Source organism: Lactuca virosa, chromosome 6 (genome assembly GCF_052849685.1).
Source record: "Lactuca virosa cultivar CGN04683 chromosome 6, Lactuca_virosa_CGN04683_v6, whole genome shotgun sequence".
In the NCBI taxonomy this organism is placed as follows: domain Eukaryota; kingdom Viridiplantae; phylum Streptophyta; class Magnoliopsida; order Asterales; family Asteraceae; genus Lactuca; species Lactuca virosa.
Genome location: NC_136431.1, coordinates 243,120,293 through 243,144,419, shown reverse-complemented (window position 1 = coordinate 243,144,419; position 24,127 = coordinate 243,120,293). Strand labels below are relative to the sequence as shown.

The following is a 24,127-nucleotide window of genomic DNA, read 5'->3' as shown; positions in this document are numbered from 1 at the left end:
TATGGTGAAGAGTCAATAACCCTCGGCTATCATAGTCGAAGGAGGAAACATGCCCCACAATCCGATCGCTCTTCCGATGTTCCTCCTTCATGGTCTCCTGTTGGGCCTCCCGAATTCGCTCCAACATAAAGTAATGTTCTCACGTTCTCACATTAAATAGTGTTTTCATTTGAACTTAACCTATATATATATATATATATATATATATATATATATATATATATATACTATCTTATAAAAGAAATCTATATATTTCTAAAAATTGATTAAATATAATATTATTATTTTTTTAAGACGTCCAAACTATTAAGCTAAATATACAAGTAACCATCAATAAAATAATATTAAATTTTAACCACTTTTTTTAATCCTTATAAATATGATATTCTTCCCATAATTCAGGGTTCATTCAAAATTTGAAAGCTTTTTCATCCAAATACGCTTGAGCAAATATCTTAAATATCTTAAATTCTGCATATATTGACCCTGCTCTTCATCTTCACCCAATTGAATCGGATTGGCTCTTCATCTTCACCCAATTGAATCGGTCAATTCGAGATTCAGTGGGACCTACCGAACCATTTTTCCCTCACTTTCTCACATTATCGTTTGCAAGAACAAAAACTCTGGCATTTGTCACTGCATCCTACGTTGTCAGATCACTGCCGCCTCCATTTTTCTGATACCTCAAGCAATGAATCTCACTAAGAGTCTGGTACTTCCTTCTCATCTCTACCAAACCACCAATGCAACACCAACATCTCTTTCTTCTCTCTATCTTTCTATTACTCTATCAAAGAAACCCTAACTATGGAAATTCTGAGCAACCACCGTCTACGTTGTGTAATTTTGATTATACATTTAGAATATGAAGTTTTCCGATTTTGGTTTTAGTTTGATTTGTTTTCTTTTCCATTTATGTAGGTTTGTGAAACTGCTAAATTAATTTTCTTACTTTCCCTTTTAGTCGGATGGGAATCTGAACTCAAAGGTACTTCTTTCATTTTTTTTTTCATTTTTTTCATTTTTTTTTCATTTTTATGTTGATGATTAAAGCTATGTGTGGACAAATTTGTTTGTATGTATAAATATATGTATTACAATCTGATAAATTTGTATAGGCTACGTGTTTATGATGTATAAATATGTACAAATGTGTGTATGTCAATCTCATTAAAGCTATGTGTGTATGTATATTGGTATTTCTGTAATTTGGGCAAACTATCTTCGAACACCAACTAAATTTTGAAAATTAACTTACTTTCATGGATGTTGAAATTGTTCCAGTTATATATTTTAGAGTCAAATATGCACCTAAGGATTATGCTTCTGAATCAGTGAGTAGACATTTCTTGAAAATTTTCTTTCAAATATTCTTTAATCATATTCTTTTCTTGTCAATTTAATGTTTATGAATCTTATAGGAGTGGAAAGGTATGAAGTGTCAGTATTTAACTGACACCAAGAAAGTTCAGCATGAGCTTGCAAAACCTAATGTACTCAAGATGTAATTTTCAACTTAAGATGAGTTTTTGGTGTTTTGTGTTGTATTTAACATGTGGGGGCAGGTTTCTTGATAATAAATATGGCATAGCCAAGCTTCAGGCATGCTTTGCTGGATTATGAAGTTTTGATGATTCAAATTCATGCACAATCCAAAGACAAATTTCATACTCCATCGGTCTTATAGGTATATATCTTCATCATTTCTACTCATTTGCTTTTTTTTTCTGCAACCGTTTGTATATACATACTAAATTGTCCAGTATTCGCTCTCTGTTTCAAATAACATTCCAAATTCAACTATGTATTGAAGATGGTGATTCGAAACAGAGAAAGTGAGGCACATAGATGGCCTAATATGTGGGTCATGTAGATAGCAGACCTTGCTTACTGGTAATATTCCCTGGTTTTAGTTCTAATTTGTTTCGAGTTAATTTAATCATTTATAGGGAAGCATCAAAATCATCTTTATTTCTTGTGAATTTATATTTTATTTGATGGTGCAGGGTGTAAGGACCATCATTGGTTTTCATTGCAAAATTATATTTTAATGAGGTTTATTATATAACTGTTTGTTGAAGTATTTTCTAAGGGCTACTTTGTTTTTACATTGTTTTTCTCACATTATTATAGATTTCGTGAGCAGATCTGTATATGTGATTAATGGATGGCACCCCAACATTCACATAGACACAAGTACTCCCACAAAGGTAATATTTTGTATTAAAAGGAAAAAAAATATAAGATTTTAAATACCTTTTATTTAGTTTTCTGAAATTAGGTTATGTACTTTTTCAGAAAAGAACAATATTGGTGTGGCGGTCGCACTTTGGGCTCCAATCTTCATTAAATTTCGTGAACACACAATTTCTTTAATATTTGTGTTATAATCTCTTTTTAGTAGGTGACGTGTAATTCTTATCTTTAAATTGTAATTTGAATTTCAATTGTTAATTCAAAAGCTAATGATTAAATTGAATTACAAGGGATTTCGATTGAAGTGGCTCTAGTTTCACACGGGAAGCTTGTAAGGAGGCTAATATCTATTATATTTCTTATTACCATAGCTTATGTAGGACAGATCACATGCCCATTACACATAATTGTTTCTGAAAACTTCCTATTGAGGTAAAGACTTGAAATAAGATGACACATCAAAATCTCTTTTTGAAGAAGATAAAGGGAAAAGGAACTTAGTGAGTAGTACAATGTTTTTATCAAGTAGGGGTGAATGGCCATGCATACGGATGGCAAGATCAAAGTCGTGTTTTTTGGTAAGGTTTGTCAAATACCAAGGTATTTGACAACCAATTGAGATATTCTTGAAATTGTTGCAAATAAGAGATCGACCATTGTATACTCAATGGTGTTGACTATTGACTTTTCCTTATTGTAGTTTACATCAAAAATTATGATTTTTATAAAGAAGTCTTTGTGGCCCACATAACTTTCTATTTAGTCCATCAACTGCAACAGGATAGTGAAAATGATAATGGAGTATAATTAGAGCTCTTAATTATCCATTTCAAGATGTGTAATTATGAAACTCTTACTGTGATGTTATATTTCGATTCAATAGGGAGAAGGGCACGTATCTTACAAAACATATCTTACAAAACAGATGCATGTTTCCTTGGAAACATATTGGTTTTATTTTTTGCTTAAAAAGAAGTAAAGCTATCCTTAAAAAGAGGATTAAATAAATACTTAATCAACGTTAGCTGTATATAAATGGAAAGAGAGAGCAAACAAACACTCCACCTCATAAGTTTGCTAGAATCATGGTTATTTACCTTTTTTTGTTTTATGGTTATATTTTTACAAGTTATCGTTAAAAAAATCCTATTATTTTGACCAAGCTCATGGAAAAGTCATAACTTTTTTTTAATATAAAAGTTCTGATTATAATTTACACGATAATATGTAATTTTCTGTTAAAAAAAGCTAAAGACTTTTCTATTAATTTGGACAAAATATTTGATAATCTGGACTTTTTGTTTAAAAGATAAAAATTGGGACTTTTCCATATATTAGTGCAAAATATGGAACTTTTCTAACAATAACCCTATTTTTTACATTAAGTCAAGTATAGAGTAACATGTCTTAATGAGTTATTATGTTTGAATAAATAATTTTATTTTATGGGCTAACTAATTTTTCTATATCTGATTAGATGACTATTATACTCTTATATATAAAAGTAACGTATTAAAAAAAGACATAATTTAATAGTTTTTAGAAATATAGTTTTAAAACATGTTTAATGCCAAAATCATGAATGAATAATTTGTTGATACATTATTTGCTTTTTGAAATAAGAAGTTTTTAGAAAGAAAATTGTTCAACGCTACCAAACTACTAACCAAAAGAAAATAAGACATTTTCGGCAAAAACATTGCAAAAAAATGATTATTTTAATGTTTTTTCTTTTTTTGAACAAAATGATAACTTTAATGGTTATTATGTTACAGTTGTTTAGAGTTAACATATGAAGTGATTAATTGCAATTCGATAAGAAATGATGCATAAATAGATTAATCAACGTTTGGAACTTTGTTAATACTTAATGGTTTTTATGTTTTAATCTGATAGCCGCAAAGAAACTATTCACCTATATGAATTAATCATTGTCTGAACACTATTTGGCGCCGCCGCTTTGCGCGGGTACACGACTAGTATATATATATATATATATATATATATATATATACACACACACACACACACACACACACACACACACACACACACACACACACACACACACACACACATTTATTTAAGGATTAATGTTGGACTCATGAAACCGTACAAACCGCACCTAAACCGCATAAATCGTTGCACCAAACCGCACCGTATAATGCAGTTTAGAGTTTTTGCGGTGCAATTTGCGGTTTCCAAAAATATCAAACCGCATATGCTGTGCGGTTTTGACTCTAAACCGCACCAAACTGTACCACGCACACCCTGCTTTCTTTAAACATTTAAAAACCCAAAAACAAAATAATAAATTAAAAAAGTAATTAAAAGCAAAAACTGATCAAGAGCACAAATAACTACATTGCAATTTCATTCCATCCAATTCCAAACAAACACGCAACCTAAGAGTTGAATGAGGTGACAATTTCATGTGTCATTTAATGGATGAAACTCCACCATTGTGAGATGGCACGTTGACATTCAACGAATTTGAAGTTTAATGTCTATTGAACTTTCAATGGGAAAAAGAAAAGTTTTTAATTTTTAAATATTTACTATAAATTACATTTTGTAATAATCTATTGAACTTGTAGAGTTCAATGCATTGTAGGAAATTATAGAAAAAAGTGATAGAGTTGTATAGATTATAGAAAAATGATGTGACAATCTATTGAATTTTATGGAGTTCAAAGCATTGTAGATGCCCTAAATGAGATGTATATGTGTTCACAAACCATAGTAGATTTGTCTTCCCAACTCTAAAATCAATAACAATCAATTATAGACATACATTAATCTACTAGGGATAAAAGTATAATAAAATAGTATTAGTTTTCAACTCTGAACCCGATACGATTACTCTTTTTCTTCTTCTTGTCCATTGTCATAGTGTTGGCATAACAGTTGTAGTCCATTTCTGGCCTGTTGATCATAGTCAGCCTCTGATTGCTTGTTCCAGAAACACAACAACTTCATGGTCAAATACTTGGGAACATCAACTCTATTATCCGACACTGTTTTTGTTTTTGTTTTCGATTTTTTAAAGTACCGGAAGGTTGGGCTATGATCAGAAACTTGTTGAGAAACCTTCCTCCTCTTTTGAAAGATGGATTTTATAACCTCCTCTTCAAGCTTTTCCTCCTGCTGTACCATAGGAGTTGATAGTTGCTGCAAAGCTTCAAGCATTGCATCTACACTCACACTTGCATGTCTTGACTTCAGTGACTTCATTTCCTCAAGTCCAGAAAGAATCTCCATCTGCCTTTTATTCTCCAAGGACTTGGTGCATGGTTGCTTCTTCTCAACAGGCTCAAAATTTCTATCGGCTCCAGACTCCACAAAATAATCTGAGTTTTGTGGGTCTGTCTTTATCGTAATCTCGGCTGAGCACTTGGAGCACTTGAAATACAACCTGAATATCTTGATCCCAAGATACGTCTCTCCCTTGACTTCTTCTTTACGCGAGTTGAACTTGGTGCCTCTGGACATGTAGTTCCCACAATTCTTGCACTGAATGCTCATCGGAAGCATCATTCTAACCTTTATTTGTTGATTAATCGGCATTCTCCTTCTCGGAATCGTCGCCGGATCAAAATCAGCCGGATAGTATTTATTCAAAACCTTTCTCTCTGCCATCTCTATATATCTCTTTCTGAGGCGAAGGACAGCAGCCACTACGGAGAACCAAGAAGATATTGAAGGTTTCTCTACGGCGTGGGAAGACAGCGACGATCGATAACCAAAACTTGGAACTGACTCACTGAAGCGAGGGTTGAAACTTGAGAGCCAAGGTTTGTATGCGGCAGTAAATATATAAGAAAAAAGTTTGGTTTGTGCAACACGCAAATTTGTAAAAGGTAAGGTCAAATATAAATTGTAAATCCATTTTCTCCGTACTAAAATCATTGGGCTTAATCAAAATTCAAAAATCGTATATCACTAAAATCATAGGGCTTAATCAAAATTCAAAAATCGTATATCTATCCGTTTTTACTCCATTTAATTAAGCAAAAGTTTTTTTTTTTCTTATATCTAGAATTTATTCATTTTTCATAAAAGTAATATATTGACTAAGTTACTGTTCTTGTGTTAATTTTATAAAAGGAAAATCAAGACCTTTTCTCCTAAATTACACGAATGGTCCTTCTTGTTTGTGATATTCTTGTTTGTGATAATATGTGTATTTGGTTACTAACTTTTTTATCCCAATCAACATGAAAAATACTATTTACCCTTAAGAAATTAATTTAAATTAATTTATTATAGGTTTATTATTTATAATATTAAAAAATCAATATATGCCCCCACCTCTGTCTCCCTTATCATGTGGTGTTTTTTTTTTTTTTCAAAATATGTTTTTAACCTTTTTATAGGAAGGACCAACCTTTTAATCGAAACCGTTTGTTTTGAAGAAAATTACAAACCTAAAAAGGTTTGAACGTCCTCTTCTTATAATATAAATATAAAATCACTTCTAAATTTGGCAGACATTTTCTAAAATTAAAAAAACACACCTCTAATCCTTTCACTCATCACAAATTTAGCTTCTACACACCACCTCGCCAGCCTTTCCTCCACATTCGCCGACGACACATCACGCCTCCGCCACCATCGGTTGTTAAGCCTCCACTAACAACTCCTCCAAATGAATGATCAGTCTTCTTGGATTGCTTTAATAATCTTCTTGATTCCATTGCTTCATTAATATTCTCTTCTCTCCCATCTCATCCTCTCTATTGGCATCCCTCTTTTCTCCCATCTCATATGTCATCTCTTTTTATCCCCTCTCGTTTTAGATGGTCCTGTTGGATTTTTATTTAAAAATAGTTTCAAAAACTCAAGATAATAGCAACAGAAGACTTGAAATTTCAAAATAAACATAAACAAATTTACACCCACCAAGGATCATCTTGTAAGAAATAGAAAGAAAAACAACAACCATAGAAGTTATAAGAAAATAACAACCTGTGTAGTTCTTTGGTTCGTCAAGGGGATGTATGCAAGTTGTGGAAGAATATGGATAAAATCATTTCCTTAGTGGACGCCGATAAGAAGCCAACTTGAAGAAGTTGTTAGTCTTGTAAAATCTTAAGCTTTGAGTCAAACCTAAGTATGAGTCAAAGAGAGCAAAAATAACTAACCAAAACTCTAACAGCTCATGCAAGAGAGGAATGAAAGAGTGAGGAAGAGTGTCTACAGTTTTGAGCATGCAAGAGTGAATGAATGAAAGCCTTATCTAAGTCTTTAAGCTAATCTTATTAACCGTAAGGTCTTAGCACTTTAAGACCTACCATGTCCCTAGTCACCCATACTCCATCATGCGGTCCAAGCATGCTTTCAAGAGGCATTTTTTTGATTAAACAAATCAAAAGGCCATCCCCTCTCCTCTAACATGTCTACGATTTTTAGAAGGAAAAAGAAAGCAAACTTTGCAAATTTTCGGTCCGGGCTAGTTTGTAAAACCTCTCTAAACTCTTTTATAAAATATAAACCTTAACTTTTTAGTAAAAGACAAAAAAAAATATTTCTAGTGTAAAATGTTGTATATGACTTAATAAATCATACCATGTGATATATATATATATATATATATATATATATATATATATATATATATATATATTATGTTACTTGCCACTGAAAATTCTTATTTCCATGAAATAATAATTTCCAATTAATTATAAGAGTTTATGAGTATTTATTAAAATCAATTTCTAATAAATAATCAATTGCATCAAGTTGTTATTAGTGTGACTCTTTAGGATCATAGTAATATCATTCTAATATGACTCCTGAGCGTATATAGATATTGCAGGTGTACTCCTAAGAACTTCAGATCCATATTTGTAAACATACTTTTGTGAGCAACCGGATACACCCAACCTTCCGGTCTACTACCATTAATACCCTATCGTTGATAATTTTGCCTAATAGTTCTTTGTTTTAGGGTCGAGTAACACATTGTTGTAGATGATATTGTAGCCATGGATATCGAGGTGTAATCGAGCTGAGTCAAGTCGAGTATTACCAAGCTCGAAACTCAACTCGACTAAAAAACTTGAGCTCAACTCAAGCCTCAATTTCAAACTCAAACTCGAACTTGATAAAGTAATCGATAGTTTCGAGTTTGGCTCGACTCGACTCGACTCGATTAGTTATTAAAATAATAAAATTACATTAAACTGAAATAGAAATACAACTAAGATCATGAGCTCGATTCAACTCGGCTCGATTACGTAAATATAATAAACTAAAGGGTAAAAATATAAATATCACAGAGAAACAATGATACATACTTGGAAATTAATTTCACTTATATATGCATGGAAATTAACCACACTATTTGCAAGAATAATGAAGCAATAATGGTGGGTCGACAATGTGGTCGAAATCGTCGACCGATCGCCAAGGGGGTCGAAATTGCCGAAAGCTCTGAACCTGGTTTTTAGGGTGAATTTTGAAAAAAAATACTATTATTTAAATAATTTATAAATAGAAATTGATGATGAAAGTTGTTGATATTTAAATAAATATTAGAAGGAACAAAAGTGTGGTGGAAACATTTTTGTGAAAAACGCCTAACATTGATGGTTTGACTAGCATTTGACCATTTAAATGAAATAACTTGGGGAGGAGGGACAAAGGATGTAAACTGTAGAGTTACTTTCTAGTCATGTTTTAGACAAGGATCGATGTCAGTGAATCTTGAAGCTTGTTGATGGACCTTAACAATCCATGAATTATCTGCTTCGACCTATATACAACCCGTGGATAGAGAAATCATTTAGGACAAAAATACCCTCATATGCAACACATGTGTTGCCCTTTAACGGTTCAGTTTAGACGGTTTAGTGGGTTGGACCAATATTGAAAAATTTAGAAACCACATAAACGAAATTGATACAAATAAAAAACTTGGACTAAAATTATGATATCCATTATTAAACCAAAGAAACCAAAGAGAACATTTTTTAAATTTAGTCATGTGAAAATGAAATTTTTTATGTTTGAGAATGGTTTACAAAATGAAAATTATTTAAAAAAACCGTCATATCTTGGCTGTTTGCAAACAATGCAGATCGCCACCTCTAGTTTAAATTATTTAATAGTTACACATAATCTCATAGACAAAGACAAAATGTTGTGATATTTTTTGAGAAATGGAGAAGTAGAAGGACTAGAAAATAAATAAAAAATGAAAGTGGACCAGATGCTGACCATTGTCCTCTTAATTCAACAGTCACCACCTCCTCTCTCTCCCTGCCTTAATTTCATTAGTTTTCCAACTGAAAACAAGGGTTTTGCAGACACGATGGATACGGAGAAGGAGCGAGATCGCCATGTTTACATCGCTAGAATTGCAGAGCAAGCCGAGAGATACGACGGTAATTATATTTACGTTCTTCCTTACTCTGCTATTTGCTTCATATAACCCCATGATTTTCAGTTTTGCTGGTAATTTCACAATGGAAAACCAGCGGATTTTTCTAGTTTTGGTTTCGAGGTGATTGTTAGTCGATTCAAATTGCAAATCCGTGTGTTCGTTCGTAGTTTTCGTTTTCGTGCTTTATGATCACTTTTAACCTCTTGTACCTCCATTTTTTATGAAGATTCCTTGGGGCTTTTTCATCAGATTCGAATTTTACGCATCTGTGAACTTAATTCACTGTTGATTTCCATGTTTCTGTACTATAACGATCACAAATCGAGAATTATGCACCTTCTAATTTCGGTTCCGTTTGAGTTGCGGCTCGATTCTGTATATCAGAACAATGCTGATTACATATCTACATCGATGTTTTGTTTGAATTCGCTCATATAGCCACATTGATTCTAATATAATCGTATCTATTTTTACACTAGATGAAAGTTATTTACACATTTTTTTCAAAAGCCTGTGTATATGAGTAGATGAGAACCAAAAGTTGATCGACATTGATGTTGAACACTTTCTGAAATTTCCTTGTTTATTGGCTCAGAGATGGTTGAAGCAATGAAATCCATTGCAAAACTGGATGTGGAACTGACTTTGGAGGAAAGAAACTTGTTGTCTGTTGGATACAAAAATGTGATTGGATCAAGAAGAGTTGCATGGAGGATACTATCATCTATTGAGAACAGGGAAGAGGGCAAAGGCCATGAACAAAATGTGAAAAAGATAAAGGATTACATGAAGAAAGTGGAAGATGAACTTGCAGTTATATGCAATGACATACTTGCAACAATTGATCACCATTTGCTTCCATCAACAAAATCTGGAGAATCTGCTGTCTTCTATCATAAAATGTATGTTTCTTTTGAATATCACATATACTTTGCTAAATGACCTTTGTGATTTTATTTTAAAAAAAAGTTTAATATCATCAGGAAGGGTGATTACTTTCGTTACTTGGCTGAATTTAAAATAAGTGGAGATCATAAGGAGGTTAAAGATCAGTCTCTGAAAGCTTATGAGGTTATTTCATTTCTTCCCATTACTTTCATTTTATTTATTCATTGTACTTTAAAAATAAAATGTTATAATAAATAAATTAATGAAAGTATGTTGCTATTTCTTGAAGGCTGCAACAGCTATTGCTGCATCTGACCTGGCACCTACTCATCCAATTAGACTTGGTTTGGCTTTGAATTTCTCAGTTTTCTACTATGAGATATTAAACTCCCCTGAAAGGTTTAATCAATCTGTCATTAGTGATTAGTCATTTACCAATTTCTATTATAAATACAATTTTATTTAACAAATTATTTTTAAACCAATCAGGGCATGCCACATGGCCAAACAAGCATTTGATGAAGCTATATCTGAACTTGACAACATAGATGAAGAATCTTACAAGGACAGCACTCTGATTTTGCAACTGATTAAGGATAATCTCACTCTTTGGACCTCAAATATTTCAGAGGAGGGAGGTAAACCAAAAAAAAAAATTATATATTTTTTTATATAAATTTTTATAAATTTCTCACTTTTTATAATTTTTCACAGGAGCTGGTGAACCTCAAGGGAGATAAGAATTAACATCCGTTTGAGCAAATAAAGCAACTTTATGGTTCATTTGTTTTTTTTTTTTTTTTTTTTTTTTAAATCCATGTTATGAAATTTCAATGTCTCAAGATTGTTATGTTAGATTTTTGTTGAATCTTTGGTATATACTTATAGCCTGTGTGTTTGTCACTCAGTTTCAGTTCGATGCATGCTAAACACAGTAAAAAAATTAAAAAACACACTCAGTTCCAGTTCAATACATGGTAAACACAGTAAAGTCAGTCTTGTACTGTGTAACAAATATGGTTGTCTATTGTCTAATCATTATATTCTACTTCTAGCGAGATAAATAATAGTTTTTCACTTGATAATAATAAATACTTTTGGATTAATTTCGAGTTACAAGAGTTAAAAAAGTTCAAAACTTTGAAGGATTGGAGGGTGGAGACCCCGTGTATCTGGTCAGTTTGCTCATGTTTTTACTGTGGGGGTACGTTGGTAAAATTAGCATGGCCGTTGGCGGCGGTTGTGGTGGTGGTGGCGGCGGCGGTTGTGGTGGTGGTGGTTGGTGGTGGTGGAAGAGGGGGGATTTGAGGGAGTAGGAAGGATTTTAGGTGTTTGTAAAATTCTTTAGGTTTTTCTACAATGTAAGCATGCCCTGTATTCTTTATCACCACCATATCTGCATTATCACCTAAATGCCTGCATTTTTTATAGAATATAATATATATTAGTCATTTCTTTCTCTCATTTGACTTCAAAAGTCAAACACACACTGAAAGTCAAACCTTTTTAATCTATAACCCAACTCCAAGGGAAAAACTTGATCTTTATCGCCCCATATTATCATTGTTGGCTGGGGTATTTTGGGAATTTCGGAAATTTTACGGTCTTTGCATAGAGCATGAATCAGCTCCTTTTTCTCCTCTACGTGTTCTTTGTTCATCTCCTATATATATATATATATATATATATATATATATATATATATATATATATATATATATATATATATATATATACACAACAATTTATGTTATATTTGATATGGTCTTATAGCCTTTTTCACATAAGATTTTTCACAAAATAGTCATTGTTTTTTTCACTTTCCACAAACAACTATAAATTTAACTGTGAGGTGCCAAACATATCAATTGTTATTATATGACACTTGTTATACATCAAATAAGGTTGAAATATCGGCAATTAATGTAAGGAGTTTAATTTAATTTAATTTTGTTTAAGGAGAATTCTAAAATAATAATTAAAAAGTGACCATTTTGTTATGAGGTTGAGATCAAAAGAAGAAAAGTATGGTGCACCATACTCTATTATCACTATTTAGTATGTAAATTGTAAGGAATCATAAATGTAGCATTTAACTCTCTTTTTTCAATTATATACCATCTTTATCTATAGTTTTTATATAAATTCGATTTTTGCATAAATTCATTACATAATGGAAAAAAACATATTTGGTATTTTGTGGCTAATAGCTCTTATTCTTCAGCGAAAGTATATGTTTTTTCCAAAACATGCAATGAAAATGACGTTGTATTATCAATTTATGTAAACATGTTCCATTATGTTGCCAAATATTACCAATTTTTACATATATCTTAATTGAAAAGAAAACCATGTTATTGTTTAAACTTGACAAAAAAAAAAAAGAAAAAAAAAAAGAAGAAGAAGAAGAAGTTCAAAACTGAAACGTAAATTGGAGATAAGTCTACCACGTTGAATAAATGAGACATAGGCCAAAGGAGTTGAAAGACGTCTAAAATATATTCAAATATCTGAGTATTGTTTTGATTATATATAAACTATATAATCATATTGTATATATTAACTACTTATAATTATAATATTGAGAAAAAAATACAAAAAAAAAAAAACCCACCATAGGCATTTCCAAGTACTTTGTATATGGTCGTGCTTAACTGATAATTAAATAATATATATTTTCTGAGTAAAATTGTTGCATTATTTTGGCTAAAATAGTTATTAGTAAGATTTTTAGTTATTTATTAAAAAATTAGTTAAAAAAACACATAATTATACGAGGAATGAATGGAAGTGAAAAGCAGTGTGGAAATAGCGAAAACTTACGTCGATGAAGTCTACAAGTATACAGTTGGGAGTCTTCACCGGCGGCTTCACAAAAGTAAACCGCATCAACTCCTTCATCTTCTCCGGCGTCTGCGGCAGCAATATATCCGCCGCCTCCTCCAAAGTCTTCACCGGAAACAACCCTTCCGCCAAATCCTTCTCCTCCAAACACACTCCGGCACAACATATCACCACCCTCTCCACCGCCTCCTTAAACTCCGCCGCCAGACTATAGGCCACAAACCCACCGTAACTCAGCCCCACCACCCTCATTCTCTTCACCGAGTTCGCCTCCATGACTCGGTACACACACTGAGCCTGAAACGACTCAGATCGTTCCCGGCGAGTCGTATACGAGTCGCCGAAGAACACCAAATCCGGCACGTAGACATTGAAGTGGCGAACGAATCGAGGGATGATATCCGGCCCCCACTGCCACATGGCGTTAGCTCCCAATCCATGGAGCAATAGCAAATCGGGTCGGGTTTCTTTTCGGGTTTTGGGTACCCAGCAATGAATGGTGGTGCCGTCGCCGAGGTCGGTGACGGTTGATCGGAGACCGGAGCTGGAGAAGGTCGATCGGAGGCACCAGTTTCTGGAGGCCGTGATACTAAAGCATTTTGTCGTCATGGCTGAAAGGATTACACAGAGTTGAGGTGTTTTGAGTGTGTGTATTTAACTACTTTATGTTAAATAAACAGAAAAAGTAGGTCAAATTGATTGATGTTTTTAAATCATATTCTGCATGGTATTTATTATTTTTAAAATATCTTTGACTGAAATGGTACTAATTTTACTGACATAACATGCATACTACAGCTAAATAATATTAATGATGCAATCATCAAAAAATATGTATTGAATTAAATAAATATTATCTATATGTATTTATCAGTTATAGTGTATAACTGTATATGTTTATTAAGTCAATATTTAAAGTGTGTGGGATCAATGCATCCACATATTACATAGCCATTGCCATTGCCAATTGTCATCATGTAGGCCTCGACCAAAGTGATAAATTAAATTGATACATAAAGTTCATAAATTAATATATAAAAATTTTAAATAATGAAATATAGTATGTTATAGATTTTTAGAAGTTATTTTTATTTAAATTATATGAAGTATTTTTATATTTATATTTAAATATTTTATAGGTGTTATTATTATTATTATTATTATTATTTTGAATGACAACCCATTATAATAATTGAAACTTATGTGATTTGATGGTGAGTTTTAAAATGTTTTATACTAACTATTAAAATATTAAGTAAATTAACCATATTTTAATCAAATATTAAAAAGATAGGTAATTGTATTTTGAAAAATGACGAATATCCTTGGAATGGATCGCCTCAGATTAAAAAGTTTTTGTTTTGGCAAAAAAACAAATTATGGTCTGTAATTTTGGATTTCGAAAAAAAATATGATATTTCAAATAAAGTATGAAATCTAAAGAACAGTTATGTAATTTCGGAAAATACATTTTTTTTGTTAAAATCTACCAAAAAGTTAAGAAACATAATAAAAGAGAAGTTTATATGATACAAGAGTTTAAGAGTTTAAAATTAGATTTTCATTTGAAAAATGGTGATAAACACTTCAAAATTAAATTTTTAGATATGAATTGATTGAGTTTTTTGAAAATGAAACGAAATCCGACTTTTAATGGTTGCATAAGTTTTTTCAAAAATTTCAGATGTAGTTGTGTCAAATGAATATGTAATGGACAAGTATTTATTGGAGTAAAATTGAAAAAAAAATTACAAAAAAGTTACAATTTCTTGATGTAGAGGAGCATGGTTTAGTTCACTGGGACACCCACCACACGGGCATCACTCATGTGGGAGTGGTGTTCACGTTTACGAAGGACTTCCGCATCAACAAATAACTTAATCTGTAAAGGGGATGTCATAGAATCATGTCATATCCAAATCTGTTTGGAGAATGCTTAAAAATTTGAACATGTGAAGAACAACTGTTTAGTCTAATTTGACAATGTTTCTAACGGGCAAAACATGAAAACTTAGATTATATTCTAAACATCGATTGTTGTTCAGAAGTTGTTTTTTCTGTTCGGTTCTTAAAACAATTTATGATAATTCACATGTTATAATCTACAAGTTCCTACAAAAAGATTTTAATATTTATTTTGTCAACAAGAATTGGTTACAGATGTAATTCTCTTTATTTCGAACAAGTTAAATATTTTCATCAGATTCTAATGTTGAAACAATTAAGAACAATAAAAACAATAGCAAAAAGAACATAAGTGTTATGAGTTAAAACAAAAAGGTTGGTTTAAATGGAAACAAAAAATTGAGTTTCAGAAGAATAAAATAACATTATCATGGATCAAATCACATATATTGAAATTGTTTCTAATCCTGAAGACATAAAAAATTGAAATTGGATTCCAAAAAAATTGTCACATCTAAGGGTTTTTTTCGGGGAAAAAATTGAAGGTTTTTTCGAAAAAATTGTCTAAACCGGAAATTAGTTGTTAAAATATCAATCAAAGTGCACATCGGGTTCAAGCTTTTTAATTTACAGGGCAAACTCAGCCCTCATAAAGATTTTCAGAGAAAAATTCTCCACATGTGACACCACAAAAGGAGGGAATAGTCCCAACATTTATCATCCAACAAATTTAAACGAATATTCTGGAACTCAAGCTGAACACACGTTATAATTTCATTCAAGTCAAAAAGCAAACGACTTACTATTCACAGAAAATTTTGGTCTCCCTTTATCTTGTTGGTGAAAATCTTTCTTTATCTAGTCTGTACGAGTGATGATCACACAAATCAGGTGGCATGTGCATTGAATTGATGTCATTTATCTTTTTGTGTAAGAATTTATCTTGAATAATAATGCGATTCCAAAGTTGTTGATCTATTTTAAACTCTTTTTGTGAGTTATTTTTAAATGGCTCTACTTATGAAGCCATTTAGAGTTAGGTTTCTTGATAGTAACACATCCAAACAATTTTATAAACATTCGAATAAGTAGTAGTTTGGTTCAAATTGGTTCCAACTTCCAACTTAGCTACCCAGGTAGATGTTAAGATAGAAATAAACAAAGTCTAGATGATAGATCAAGAAACTTTAAAATTAGTCAACATAGATGATAGATCTAACTTTAGAGCTTAAAAGTACTTCCATTTCTTTTCTAGAACATCTTTTTGGTTGAGCTACAATGATCGATCACTCTAGAAAGAACTTTTTGTACCACCTATAGATAAGAGTAGATGAGAAACTAGTAAAGTTGGTTAGTATTTTCGGTCAACTTGGCTATATTTTTATTTGGATAATTAGTAATAAAATTCCGCTTCTTCTATTTCTAACAGATTTATTGTATTTTGTGGAAAAATATTTAATAAATTCAAGTTTCAAAGAAACGACATTATTTTGTTTTAAAAGATCTCGTCCCAAAAAATATGTCACCTTTGGAATTCGAAGATATAAAAAAAAGAAAAATATTTCAAAAACGATGGCGTAGATTTCATTGAAATTTTAATCCAACTTAAAATGCAGAATGTTCATCTTAAACGAAATATCAATCGATAAACAAGTTCCATGGAAATTATGTTAGCTTGGATGAATTTTTAATCACCAAATAGGTTTAATTTTGAATATTGAAATATAAAGTTGGTAATGCTATATAGTATACAACGTATGTGAATAAAAGTGTCCAGCTACAAGAAAACAATAGTAGTTAATATGTTAAAATCCCAATAGTCGCATTTGTCATCAGTCATATACAAATTCAGCCAAATGTAGCCACATATGTGATATGTCGAGTCTTCTATCCCAAAAGGGAGCTGATCCGTACACAACAATTTTTCTCCATACACAACAATTGATGGTTTAAAATGTTGTATTGTACAACTATATAATGCATGAATTGTTATGTATGACAAAAAACTGTTGTGTACGAATAACTTCCCATCCCAAAACCATCAAATATCAAACCGAATCAGAGCCTAAATATGATCACGTTAGAAATACTCTCTACACAGACCATTAAATATGTGTGGCCTATTTATTATGAATAGTAAGTTCGTTTGAGGATTGGTTGAACCGGTTAAGTTCCTTGCGGCTTCAATCGAATGTGAAGACTTATTTAGAGGTTGTTTTCTCCATCTATGGTTATATATATATATATATATATATATATATATATATATATATATATATATATATATATATATATATGGTTGAGATCCGTTGAGAACTTATAGTTTCCTGAGAACCCGAGAACTAAAAGTGGAACGTTAGATCAAAGTAAACTCATAAAGGGCTTGATCGTCATCTTAACAATCTCATTTAATGTTCAATTTTTTGTGTTATTGGAAATATTAATAAAAAAGCTCTTAAAATTATCATAATAAATCAAATTTTCATATTTTTTAAATTAAAATTTCAATTATTTAAAAAAATGCAAAATTTTTTTGGAAAACTTTAATTTTCAAAATAATTTGAAAAAAATATTTTTTAAAAAAAAACTGCAATTTTTTAAAAAATTGTAAATTTTGAAAAATCAATAAAATAAAAAAAAACTGGAATATTTATAAAAAAAACTATAATTTTTTTAATAAAAAAAATCAACGTTTTATGTGAATATATGCATATTTTTCAAGTACACATAAGCATCTTTCTTATACTGTAATATTCGTAAGTAATCATATAAAAAAACTATTTTTATTTAATAATCTATAAACACAATAGTACAATTATTTTATTCGTTACAAAATAAATATAAAAATACAAAAAATACTACAAAATTTCAAAGCGCTTTCATATCTTCGTGTCAAAATTTCCATATTTTTTTTAACTGATCACTTTTCACATCTTCAATATTTTCCACAAACTCTTCCAAATCTACAAGAAAATTAAAAAAAATGATTAATGTAAGAAAACTCATAAAAATACATGTGTGCATATAGACGTAATTCATATGTGATTCACTTGTGATTTATATGTGAATCACATGTAATTCATATGAGATTTACTTGTGAGTTATATGTGATTAATATGTGAATTACATGTGAATCATATGTAATTCATATGTGATTCACTTGTTGTTTACATGCGGATATATATGATGCACTTTTGATTTACATGTGAATCAAATGTAATTCATATGTGAATCACTTGAGATTTACTTGTGAATTACATGTGATTCATATGTAAATTACATATGAATCACATGTAATTCATATGCGATTCACTTGTGATTTACATGTGAATTACATGTGATTTACATGTGAATCTCATATAATTCATATGTGAATCACTTGTGATTTACTTGTCAATTTCATGTGATTCATATGTAAATTACATATGAATCACATGTAACTCATATGTGATTCACTTGTGATTTCCATGTGAATTACATGTGATTTACATGTGAATCGCATGTAATTCATATGTGAATCACTTGTGATTTACTTGTGAATTACATTTGATTCATATGTAATAACATATGAATCACATGTAACTCATATGTGATTCACTTGTGATTTACATGTGATTTACGTGTGAATCACATGTAATTCATATGTGAATCACTTGTGATTTACTTGTGATTCATATGTAAATTACATATGAATCACATGTAACTCATATGTGATTCACTTGTGATTTACATGTGAATTACGTGTAATTCATACATGATTCTCATGTGAATTTAATGGTGGTAAATAGGTAAATTAAAGATTGGAAAATTGTTATGATTGGAATACTACAAATGTATATATGTAAAGCATCACAAATATTTTTTCATGTTAATATATTATATTCTGAAATGATAAAAGCAATAAAGACCTAAAGGGTGAGCTATAATCTTTCTCGTACTTTGTAAAGTAAATAAATAAAAGTATGTAGCTATTTTATGTATTTGACAATGTCTAACAGGGATTTTGTACAATTACCTTTCCTGAGTAGAATATTTACATCAGATGTAGACTTTAAATCTGTCCAACTTCTTCATTCGCAATTATTTTGAGATTCATGAGCTTCTCTTCATGCTATTCAATCAAGTTCTTGACACCTGGGTGGGAAGTATATTATTATAAACAAAGTTAGCATTGATTTCTCTTAACTTGTAGTTATACATTAAACCATATTCTAAATAAACCTACAGTAAATGAACCAAAAGTAATGTAATAAGCTCCTAAGTATAAAATTTGAGGACAAATAATATTTAATGAGATTGATTTGCTTACCTTCTGATAAGCCCAACTAATCCTAGAGTGCTTTTAGTTGATTTGCTTTAGTAGAGTTATTTTGTTATCTTTTTGGCTGTAGGGGTAGTTTGGTCCTTTTGGTATTATGGTTGTTATTGGCTGTTTTGTTAGTGGGAACAACACCTGATTATGCTGGTTGTTATTCCCTTTTGTCTTGTCTCTAGTGGTAGTATAAATAGGCCTTATGTTTTAGGAAGTAGGCAGCTAAGAATTAATTTGTAAGAGAACATTGTTCTTCTTTTGGAGAGACTCTCACCTCTAGAATTGTGAGAAACTATCTTTATGAATATTATCCAGTATTTCTGTTAATGTGAGCTTTACAATGCCTGAGATATACGATAGATTCAACAAGAGCCTATCACCTTCTAACAAAAAAGACATATATACCCTCGTTACTTAACAATTTATAATAATAACATTTAGATGGAGATAAAGTGAGGTGTATTACGGTATTTAAATATCATCATTTCAGATATAATTTGTTCATGTTTAACCAATAATGATAATCTACACCAATCCAAATTTGAACTTTATTTTGGAAATCTGAATATGAAATTTTTCTAGTGTCATGTTCAAAGTAATTGACATGTCAACCAATTCATCTATTTGACAGTACATCAATAATCAACTAAAAAGGTATCAAAAATCAAAGAGCCCAAAGTCATCTTACTGTAATAAATAGAAAATGAAAATTAATAGGTACTAAATCTAGTAATTGTACAATAGCATATCATTCTTTCTTTATAACTTTACCACCAAAATTTGGTTGCTTTGGTCTTATATGTGTAGTTGTTAGATAAAATAATCTAACCAATATTATTTTTCCAGATGTTATATTTTTCTCTTTTGTTTTTCTCTTTTGCCTCCTGGGAACCTGTGTAGTTCCAATAACAAGATATTGAACAATTGATTATATGCTAAACAAATGAAAAAGGAAAGATTTGTTACTTTTTAAGATATACGTATATGCTTTAACATGTACAGAGTAGGGACACAACAAGCACTTTTAGTTTCCTTTTCGTTTTGGTGTTCCAAGGCTCAAACAATGCTTCCATTATTTGAGTTCTTGAAGATTTACAATTTAAATTTTAACAAGCCAATTAATGGTGATTAATGCAATAGGAGTTCTGTATCCTTATTTATGTGCATATACAACACACATCAAATCTAAAAATTATCGCTGAAATTATGGAATTGATTAGATTGAAAAGAAGCGAATACATACTCAGGAATGGATTAGATTGTTGATCCGTGGAACGAATTCGATTATTGATCCATGGATTCGTCGTCGATGATCTGTAGATTAGGGAGTGTTGGATCAAAAGTATTCGTTGATTGTAAGATATCAAAAAATCTTCGGGAATCATCAGCAATAACTTCATAATTGGCAATAGCGGAGGCAACCATAGATTCCGATGTCAAATTGATGATTCTTAAATTAACCGTCTTCAATCTGGAGATAGTGTGGATAGGACGAGGTAACCACAGATTCCGGATTCCATCATCACAACCATCGGATTATGCTCCGATTAAAGAGATCAATTATAGAGGAAACCAAAAATCAAAACCTGTAAAAATCTCGGTCTCTGGAACAAATTCCACCATCACAGCCAACCGAGTTTCTTTTTCTTCATCTCCGCTTGCATGTCTGATCGAAAAATCGGCAACAATGGAGGTCGATGGAAGCGGGAGGGAGACGATCAAGAAGGCGGTGAATACGTGAGAGGCATAGATCGATTTGGGGATGACAGTGAATTTTTGTGTGTGAGAGAGAGAGAGAAAAAGGTTTAATTAGATAATCATTATTTTCTTCCAAATGTTTGTTACCCAGGTTACCCTCACGTCCTTTAATTTTAAACATAAAAACCCATTAGATTTGAGCTTATTTACATGTTATGCCACAAATCATCTAAGCCATCCAAATAATTCATCCAACGTTCCACTTTTAGTTCTCGGGTTCTCGGGAAACTTTAAGTTCTCAAATGATCCCCCCTCTCTCTCTCTCTCTCTATATATATATATATATATATATATATATATATATATATATATATATATAGAGAGAGGAAGGATCATTTGAGAACTCAAAGTTTCCCGAGAACCTGAGAACTAAAAGTGGAACGTTGGATCAATTTTTTGGACGGATTAGATTGATGATGGTATAATTGTAATTATCGCTAATCTTAATGGTATGTTAGACTTTTTGAAAAAGATCACAAGGGCATAATGGACATAAAACATATCAATATTTCAATTTATTAACTAATTATAATTAATTTTAATTGAACTTCTCTCTCTCTTCTCTTACGCCTTCTTTCTCTCCTTCTCTCTCTTATCTCATCTTCACGCCTCCTTCTCCAGTCGTCGCCTCCGTCCGACAAATGTCTCTGATGTCGATTTCTACCACTTTCAACACCATACTGAGGATCGAATTAGACGCACTCACTATGGATCGATTGTTAACCTCAATTTGTACCGATTTACGCCACAATCACCACCAATTTCCCCTACAATCTTTGTCTACAAACACCACTTCATAGATTGTTAAAACACTAGGGATTGAAATCGCATGCACGATTTGGAAGTTTGTCTTCGTTCACATCAAACCAGGTACGTTACAATCAAATCGATTTCCGACACTTTTGATCAAATTTTTAGTCTCTGATAACTTCTCAAATCGATTTTCTATTGCTTTCAATCGGTTTCCTGTTGGTTTTTACATATCATGTCGATTGTTGATTCGTGATTTACAATTTTGTTTCTTTCAAACGGTTTCCTGTTGACTTTTTCATATCATGTCGATTGTTGATTTGTGATTTAAAAATACGTTTTTATGAATGATTATATAAATTGTAAGTTTTTTGTTGTAGATTAAAGAGTGGGATCATATATGCTTTTTTAGTAATTTTTAGGAATTTAGATTAATTTTTTAAAGAAAGCCGAAGGTGAATGAACTTCCGATCACATTTCTGAACATGTATTAAGTGATTGGCTTATGATTCATGGAGTTCCTGATCGATGTTCTTTCTCTTCCTGAACCAGTGGGCGATGACGACAATGACGTTTATCATGGGGAAACTTTTGATACTATTCATCTACGTAATTCTGGTGATAAGTTGATAGTGAAAGCGATAGTGATGTATCAAATTCATGATGTTGCTGATATACTCCAGCCAATGTTTAAATATGATGTAAGTGACTTTTTTATTGGTGTCTATTCAAACAGGTAATAAATAAAATCAAAAATGGCTCGACTATTTATATGGTAATCTTGTTTCTAATCTTTTGATTTTAACTTTGGTGGATAATTAAATTGCTTTCATTTTTAGGTTGATAACTACTTGGGTACAGTGATGATTTTCAAGTTTTTATAAAGCCTCAGGCAGATATAAAAAACTATTGTTCAGACCATGATAATCAATTGGCTGCTGCTTTGCTTGCTGATTTGCAAATCAAGATGTTTAAATCTAATGAGATGATTGTCGATATTTTAGTCCATAAATTATCCCGCAGAGGTATAGAAGATTAGCTGCTGTTGGATTTGCATTATTATTAGCAAGTAGTTATTATTATTTCAGGAAGTTCTATCAATCCTAGTGAGAGAACATATCCAGAAGAAATGATCCAGACTGGTATCTCCGCGATTGATGTGATGAATTCAATTGCTAGAGGACAAAAGATTCCTTTGTTTTCTTGAAACATCCCAAAAATACAACCCAAAATTTTTTTGTTTGAAAACATTACTAAAACCATAATATCAAATATCATATAATAAAACCATGAGTCGTGTATCTCAAATGTCATAATAAATGTATCAAATCAAAACCGATGTCAATATCATGTCAAAAATATCAGAGTCTAACTCCCAGGCTAAAACTGTGGTGTATGCCATGCCATCATCCCGAGCCCTTCCCCTTGTTAGCTGAAGTACCTGAAACCAAAACTGAAACTGTAAGCACGAAGCTTAGTGAGCTCCCCCAACTACCACATACCATACAATAGCATATAAAGCAACTACTGGGTCTTGCCCACTGCATCGGACCGAAGTCCGGAACTAACCAGGGCCTTGCCCTCTGCATCGGACCGAAGTCCGGAACTGACTGAACATAGCATAGCATAATCATAACTACTAGCATAAACACATATACTGCATACTGCATCAGACCGAAGTCCGGAACACATAACACAAAGACATGCTTGAATCACAAAGACATCAAGCACACTGCACTACTGCGTCGAACCGAAGTCCGGAACTACTGCTATCTAAACGGGCCGGCATTGTGGCCGTATACCCGTTCCTATTAGAAGGAAAACTCACCTCGAAACGTTGGCTGCTGAGATGCTAAATTTGAAACTGTCTGACTGCTGCTCCGGAACTCCCCGACTACAAATCCCATAAACACTAAATCAAATACTGATAACTACTCTCAGGGTAAAATGACCATTTTACCCTTCTGATCAGAGTCAACGCTAAGGTCAAAGTCAACTCTCAGTCAACCCAACTCGCCGAGTCCCTCTACCAACTCGTCGAGTTCAAACGGTCATAACATCGGGACATCTCGATTCTACTCGTC

General features: G+C 31.8%; 2 protein-coding genes, 2 long non-coding RNA genes and 1 pseudogene across 9 annotated transcripts; 2 read left to right on the top strand and 3 right to left on the bottom strand.

Moving 5' to 3' along the window:
- Positions 1 to 425: 425 nt before the first annotated feature.
- On the top strand, positions 426 to 2,503 carry LOC145122767 (uncharacterized). 5 transcript variants are annotated; one of them, XR_013714725.1, is made up of 6 exons: positions 426 to 715; positions 925 to 991; positions 1,288 to 1,690; positions 1,817 to 1,896; positions 2,010 to 2,213; positions 2,302 to 2,503. It is a non-coding gene; the product is annotated as an uncharacterized LOC145122767 (long non-coding RNA). The 5 variants fall into 5 exon arrangements; XR_013714726.1 differs by having other exon boundaries at positions 1,767 to 1,896; XR_013714724.1 differs by having other exon boundaries at positions 1,569 to 1,690; positions 1,817 to 2,213.
- A 2,452-nt stretch (positions 2,504 to 4,955) lies between these two features.
- Positions 4,956 to 5,931, bottom strand: LOC145122766 (uncharacterized; annotated as a pseudogene).
- A 3,498-nt stretch (positions 5,932 to 9,429) lies between these two features.
- LOC145122765 (14-3-3 protein 7-like) lies at positions 9,430 to 11,390 on the top strand. Its single transcript, XM_079058335.1, has 6 exons — positions 9,430 to 9,587; positions 10,182 to 10,488; positions 10,570 to 10,657; positions 10,764 to 10,873; positions 10,964 to 11,112; positions 11,189 to 11,390. The coding sequence occupies exons 1-6, from the start codon at positions 9,515 to 9,517 to the stop codon at positions 11,212 to 11,214; spliced, it is 753 nt and encodes a 250-aa protein (XP_078914461.1). The 5' UTR covers positions 9,430 to 9,514; the 3' UTR covers positions 11,215 to 11,390.
- Positions 11,391 to 11,409: 19 nt separating this feature from the next.
- LOC145122762 (uncharacterized) lies at positions 11,410 to 13,996 on the bottom strand. The gene is made up of 3 exons (XM_079058333.1): positions 13,298 to 13,996; positions 11,977 to 12,137; positions 11,410 to 11,890 (listed from the first exon to the last, which is right to left on the bottom strand). Exons 1-3 carry the CDS (start codon positions 13,925 to 13,927, stop codon positions 11,668 to 11,670), a joined length of 1,014 nt encoding a protein of 337 aa, XP_078914459.1. The 5' UTR covers positions 13,928 to 13,996; the 3' UTR covers positions 11,410 to 11,667.
- Positions 13,997 to 17,992: 3,996 nt separating this feature from the next.
- Positions 17,993 to 21,369, bottom strand: LOC145118818 (uncharacterized). 2 transcript variants are annotated; one of them, XR_013713512.1, is made up of 4 exons: positions 20,779 to 21,369; positions 19,810 to 19,915; positions 19,239 to 19,357; positions 17,993 to 18,186 (listed from the first exon to the last, which is right to left on the bottom strand). It is a non-coding gene; the product is annotated as an uncharacterized LOC145118818 (long non-coding RNA). The 2 variants fall into 2 exon arrangements; XR_013713511.1 differs by lacking the exon at positions 19,810 to 19,915.
- Positions 21,370 to 24,127: the final 2,758 nt, after the last annotated feature.

Bases quoted from the DNA above. Each gene is read 5' to 3' on its own strand.
- LOC145122765 (XM_079058335.1), top strand. From the start codon at position 9,515: ATGGATACGGAGAAGGAGCGAGATCGCCATGTTTACATCGCTAGAATT. The intron at 9,588-10,181 runs GTAATTATATTT...TTATTGGCTCAG, and splicing joins GCAAGCCGAGAGATACGACG to AGATGGTTGAAGCAATGAAA. The intron at 10,489-10,569 runs GTATGTTTCTTT...TAATATCATCAG, and splicing joins GCTGTCTTCTATCATAAAAT to GAAGGGTGATTACTTTCGTT.
- LOC145122762 (XM_079058333.1), bottom strand. From the start codon at position 13,927: ATGACGACAAAATGCTTTAGTATCACGGCCTCCAGAAACTGGTGCCTC. The intron at 12,138-13,297 runs GTAAGTTTTCGC...ATATATATATAG, and splicing joins TACTTGTAGACTTCATCGAC to GAGATGAACAAAGAACACGT. The intron at 11,891-11,976 runs GTTTGACTTTCA...TAAAAAATGCAG, and splicing joins TTGGGTTATAGATTAAAAAG to GCATTTAGGTGATAATGCAG.